Here is a 6,120-nt window from a genome sequence, read left to right as displayed (position 1 = left end):
TACAGTATAGATTACTCAAGTGCTCCCTTTCTCTTTTCTTCTTAAAAATTTCATAGCCTTTCCACATGCATAAAAAACTGGCAGTTTTTTTTTGTTTAATTTGATAAATACATTTATTTTTAATTATCAACTAATTGCTGTGATTCATTAATGTCTTTAGATACCAGTTCTTTGACTTAAATGCTGATTTTTGTTTAGTTGGGATCAATATTTAACTTATTCACATGATTATTTTATGCATCCATATATTTAGATTTAATTTTATTAATCATTTTAATATTTTAGATCTTAGCTTTAACAAGATTTTTTTTTAAATAAAAAAAACATGCTGCTTAGGATTTCTGTCTTCAGCTAGAACTGTTGAAGAGTTTATAAACACAGTGCAGTAGAAGCATGCAAGAACCCTGAAAAACTACAAAATCACACTTTTTTTTTTGTAAAAAAAAAAACAAAAAAAAACAGATCAGGTGTGCCTCTCTAGATTGCTGTGCCACCGACTGGACAGGTGCAGCCCAGTCTAATTGGCTGCATCTCCCAGGCCTTCCCCGCTTCACCAATTTCCCAGCTCCACAAATTAGAGTGATACCACAGGAGGCAATCCGGGAGGGTAAAGTGGGTCACGCCACCTGAGGATATGGCGCTCTGAGAAGCGGTCAAATGTGCTGCACGTCACCGCTCTGAAGGTTTGTTTCCCCGACACCTTTTCGGCCAACGTGAGCCCTTGTCTGCTCCGCAAAGACACGACCGGCTGAATTTATTCAGCAGATTTGTTACTTTTGACTCCCACCGTCAGACAAGAGATGTGGCATGATTTTGTGCTGAAGCAAAAGGAAAGGCAGTGAAGAAATGAAAAGAAAAACAGAGAATAAAATCACACAGTGTGTTTAAAAAAAAACGGAGCTGAGGCCCGTACAAAGAGCGAATGGTGAAATTATGCCGGCTCTTGCACAGTGAATATAACTGCTTTGTCATTCTTACATCAGTGTAAAGGAAAGCAGAAGTGGATGATCTTCTCTTGTATCATGTTGCATCAGTGTCAGTTCGCGATGCTGCACATAACCTCTCTCAGTGCTGACTTTTAGGCCTACTGTTGTTTTTAACTTTAAAGCTCGGAAAACTTATATTAAGTTGACTGATGCGTGTTTGCCAAATGGTGAGCTGTGCCAAGACTTAAAAACCAATGTTCACGGACACTCTCCATCCAATCTGAATGGGGTTTAAAGCTAACTTGCAAGTTCTTTCTGTTTACCGTCATATCATATCCTACAGGTGGTGAAGGACTCGCAAGGTCAAAGGAGAAGGTGCAAAGATCTGTTGAGATGAAAACTTCAGCAACAACAGAAATACTAGGAAGCAACTTCATTAGCAGCCCATCGCATTTCAGGTTGTAGCCTTCACTGTCGGTCTCTACAAGTGCGAAGCTGGTGGAAACAAAGTTTCAAAGTGCGTGGCTGGAATTGCAGCAAAAAAATACTTCAACAGCCTCGAAGGGATTGAACACAAATGCACACCACACCTTCCAGAAGTTGTTTAACTATTTGTCCTACTTTACGCTCCAATCTGTTGGTCTATGTCACAGAATTCAAATAAAATATGCTAAACTTAGTGGTTCAACAGGAGCAAATGTGACAAAGTGGAAGCATCGTAGCTTCTTTTGCAAGGCATTGAATGAAAGAGCTCATCTGATCATCTTAAGAAGTCGTTGCTTAGAGGCCATCTTGCTCATCTGATGAGTGTGAGTGCTAGCGGAGGACTCTGCACATTTGGGCTGAACAGACAACTTCACTGGGTAACCTTGATTTGTAGATAACCCTTCTAATGGTCGCAGAGCTCAGGGGTCATAAACTCTGCCTCTGCCTCTTTGAATTCATGAACATTTGTTTTCTTTCCACTTTCTTTCAACGCCCATCAGCTGCTCTACGTCTCCCTCAACACCATTTTCCGGCACAGATGTTGTCACGGCTTCTTGGACGGTGCAGCTGTGTCATCGTGCAACATGCCGAGCAGACATTTTTCCTTCGCCACCTGTGGGATACGATATGAGGGTAAAATAGCTCATGACTGAGAAGAACAGGCAGGACATGAGGCACTACAAACCTAATGGAGACATTATGGACTCGGTGGGAGACTGCGAGGGAGGAAATGACTGTGCAGCTTCGGTTGCTACTACACAGACAGCGTCCAAATCGCAAGAATATATATTTTTTACGGTGACATTTTCATCACAGAACTGCTAAATAAAGGCGTTAGGACACATCTAAAATGAACAATAAATTAAACCAACAAAAAATGGATGCATGTGAACTCAGCTGGGCCGTGGTATTACTCAACTATGACTCTGCTAGAGACCCAAGGCCAGCAGGGGGCCACAGAGAGAGCTTGAATGTGACAGAATAGATGCTATATTACCTTTGCTTTATGTGTGTTGCTTAGTGATTGACTGGCGAACTGAGCAGGGTGTAACCTGCCTCTCACCCAGAACACCGGCTCCACCTTATTCCTGCAACAAGAAGCAGTTACAGACATTAGATGGATTCTGTAGCCAGGCTAACTCCACTAGCATAATTAGCTAGTGGTTAGCTGTCGGATTTAGGTATGACAAGACAAAAATGACAAAAGGAAATAAAATTTAAAAAAGTACAGAATGACTAGAAAATAAAAAATTAGAATAAAAAAAACTTGGAAAAACTACTAATTTAATTTGTGTGTAAAACTATCTAGTGGGACTTGTTACAAATCTGTGTCTATGTATTTGTATGTATTGTATTGTGTTGTTCTAACACAAAGCTAATCATAACACCCCCTTTGTACATAGTTGCTGGTAGTGGAACAGGTTGTTCTTAAAACTTTTAGACATCATTTAAAGGAAATCTGCCACTTTCCGAAAGGTTCACATGGTTGAATGATCAAAGATTTGTGGAGGAGTGTTTCATTTTAGCCAAAGTAAATGAAACAAACACCACCTTTAAAAAAGTTGTATCCGCGGAATCTAGTTTTATGTCACACTAATAACTATTTTCATTACTTTATAAACAAGTATTTTACATCAGATGCAAAATGTGCAATGTGTTTGTATTTGTTTGTAACACAATGCTGCAAAAAGCCTCCAAAGTTATTCTTGTGGTGCACAATAAACTCCTCCAAGTAACTAGTACGCGACATAAACATAAAAATATATGTTACCAAAATCAAACATGTGAATGTTCCTTTTATTGCTGACGGTGTATTTAAACTCCCATCAACCGCCTGTTCAGACAGCAGCAGCTGTGTAAAGACCCGAGGAGGAAATTTACGCGCACTTCCGCTTTAAAGGCGAAGCAGCGTCCTGCACGAGAGAGTCGCTGTTCACAGACCGAGCCGTCATCAGATCAGATCCGCCTCCGGTCCCGACGCCAGGCGGCCGGACCTGCCGCTCTGTGCGCACCGCTGGATTAAAACACGCAATCTGTACTTATATTTGGAGTGATTTTCTTTTAACATTTTACAGGAACTTTACGCAGGAAAACCACCGGGTTACACCTGCGTGCATGCTCTGTTGGCCGACTCTAAAAACCACTTCGTATTCTCTCCTAGACCCCAACTTGTTGATGGGGGCGCCGAGGGGCTCTCCCTCAATTCTTACGCGTAATCTGGGTCTAACTCTGTTCGACGGTGGAAGTTTCGAGCAGCGCGGTTTCCTGACAGATGGCTGCGATGGGAGGTGATCGGTAACAGCCCTCGGCATCGGATTACACAGTCAGGCTGCTGCCAGGTAAAGCAGCAGGATGGGAAACCAGATGGACAGGCTGTCACATCTAAGTTATGCAGAAGTTCCGACGGTGGACCCGAACGGCGTGGACACGGACGACGGTCCGCGGATCGGAGTGTCTTACATCTTCTCAAGCGACGACGACGAGCTGGAGGACGGATGCGTGGTGGATGGCGGAGAAAAGCGCGCAAACGAGGAAGAGAAAAACTATGATCCGCGCGACGAGGTGGAGTGCGCTGTCTACAACAGAGAGGAGTGCATCTACGAGAAGAGCGCGAAGTGCGCAAACCTGGAGGTCTACTCCCCGGAGAACCTGCTCAACAAGTGCAAGGCGGGGGACCTGGTGGAGTTTGTGGCCACGGGTCAGTACCCGCACTGGGCCGTGTGTGTCGGGGACTTCCAGGTGGTGCACCTGCACAGAGCCGAGGTTAAAAACAGCTTTCTGACCGACGCCAGCCAAGGGAGGAGGTGTCGGATCGTGAACGACTGGTACAAACTGAAGCCCCTGTGCGCAGACGTGGTGGTGCAGAACGCGATGGAGCAGGTGGGGCTGAAGGACCGGGAGCTGAGCTGGAGGAACTCGGAGAGCTTCGCCGGTTGGTGCAGGTTCGGCAAGAGGGAGTTCAAGATGGGCGGGGAGATCCGGATCGGCAAGCAGCCCTACAGGCTGAAGGTGTTCGTGTCGGACAAACAATCCCACGTGTTGGAGTTTCAGAGCTTGGAGGACGTGATCATGGAGAAGCGGAGGAACGACCACCTGGGCAGGACAGCCGTGCTGCGGGAGCTGGCGGCGCATTTCAGAGGCGTGGAGGAGATGAAAAGTGAGATGGGAGCGGAATGATGTCAGTTCCTCTCTACATATCTGTTACACTGATCTCCTGAATCCGTAGCAATCCTCATTAATTTTTCAGGCAAAAACAAAACAAAACAAAAACAAAAAAACATTCACACCCCTGAAGTTTTACACACTTTGTCACATTGCAGCTAAAAACCTGAATGCGATTTGGGGACCAACTCAAAGGAGCACATAGTTGTGAAGTAGAAGGAAAATCATGCATAGTTTTAAAATTTTAAACCCAAAATATCAGAAATTAAAGACATTCATTTAGCCTGGTTAGGTCCCCTATACATAGAGTTCGAAATTATTCCAGAAATTAACTTTTTGACCTGGACGCAAAAGGTTAAATCTAACTGGACATACCTCTGAACACCATACCCACTGTCAAACATGGTAGTGGCAGCATCATGCTGTTTAGATTTAGCAGGTAGAAGGATTTGGTCACGGTTAATGAGGAGCTGAATGGCGGTCAATGCAGGACATTCAAAGCACAGAGATGTTTTAGAATGGCCCAGTCAAAGTCAAGACCTAAAGCTAACTAGAATTATGTGGCAAGACTTGAAAATTGATGCTCTTGGATCTTCTCCATCGAATATGACTGAGGTTGAGCTATTTGGCTTAAATAAGAACAGTTATCAGAGACGTAACTAGGATTTTGCAGTAAATCATTTATTCAACGGATTGAATCACTTGGGAATACCACCATTCACTTTCCACTTCACAGTTGGACTTGTTTGTGTTGGTCTATTTTAAAATAATCAAGCAAATTGAAGTCAGTGGTTGTAAACTTCCTGCATTTGAAAATGTTTAAGAGGTCTACATTTGTTTGCAAGGCCCTGTAAGAATAACTTCAGCATTTAAGCATTTAATTGACACATGGACATACTTTTGGTCCGTGTTTTTATTTGTTTTTTTTTTTTAAGTTTATAATTTAACTGCCTTAAAGCCTCAATCATTTCACAACTCAACTTTGACAAATGAAAATGACTGAATCAGCTGTTTATTTTTGCTACTAAATGCTCTCCACTCGTAGAATGTAGTTTTTATAAACGCTTTACAAATCCATCCCAAAGTGTCTGGAAGCAGGATGAACACATTCCTTCTATTTATAGATTGTCTCATTACTTGATCCGGTTGAGATTTAAATTTCATGTCTCAGCTCTCTCAAGACTGCTGTGGATTTTATTTTTTATTTCTTTCCAGCCTTTTTGGGTGAGTCCAACCCAGCAGACACATGTGGAGGAAATGTTGTGGAGCATTGTCTGTTGAACTGATCAAAGTCTGTGTTAACTGTTCCCAAAGTTTGAGTAAATCATGAGTCACTCTATCTCACCTGGAAGTGATTGTTATTGTTTCTGCTGTTAAAGTTGACCAATACGAAGATAGAATCACTAATTCTTTATGCTCGGCGACCATATTAGATTTAGCGATGGATTAATCTCTTGGATGTGCAGCAAACAAATCTGAAGCAACTCTGTGATACTTTATGCTTTTTATGCTAATATGAACCAAAATTTATGTGGTACCATGAAAG

At 42.7% G+C, this 6,120-nt stretch overlaps 1 protein-coding gene across 1 annotated transcript; it reads left to right on the top strand.

Annotated features, from left to right (window-relative positions):
• Nucleotides 1-3,319: 3,319 nt before the first annotated feature.
• Nucleotides 3,320-5,918, top strand: lratd2a (LRAT domain containing 2a). Its single transcript, XM_008421966.2, has one exon. It carries the CDS (start codon nt 3,765-3,767, stop codon nt 4,587-4,589), a length of 825 nt encoding a protein of 274 aa, XP_008420188.1. The 5' UTR covers nt 3,320-3,764; the 3' UTR covers nt 4,590-5,918.
• The last annotated feature ends 202 nt before the right edge of the window (nt 5,919-6,120 follow it).

The sequence above is a fragment of the Poecilia reticulata genome, linkage group LG11, assembly GCF_000633615.1.
Source record: "Poecilia reticulata strain Guanapo linkage group LG11, Guppy_female_1.0+MT, whole genome shotgun sequence".
In the NCBI taxonomy this organism is placed as follows: Eukaryota; Metazoa; Chordata; class Actinopteri; order Cyprinodontiformes; family Poeciliidae; genus Poecilia; species Poecilia reticulata.
This window is presented reverse-complemented; position numbering and strand designations above follow the sequence as displayed.

Bases quoted from the DNA above. Each gene is read 5' to 3' on its own strand.
- lratd2a (XM_008421966.2), top strand. From the start codon at position 3,765: ATGGGAAACCAGATGGACAGGCTGTCACATCTAAGTTATGCAGAAGTT.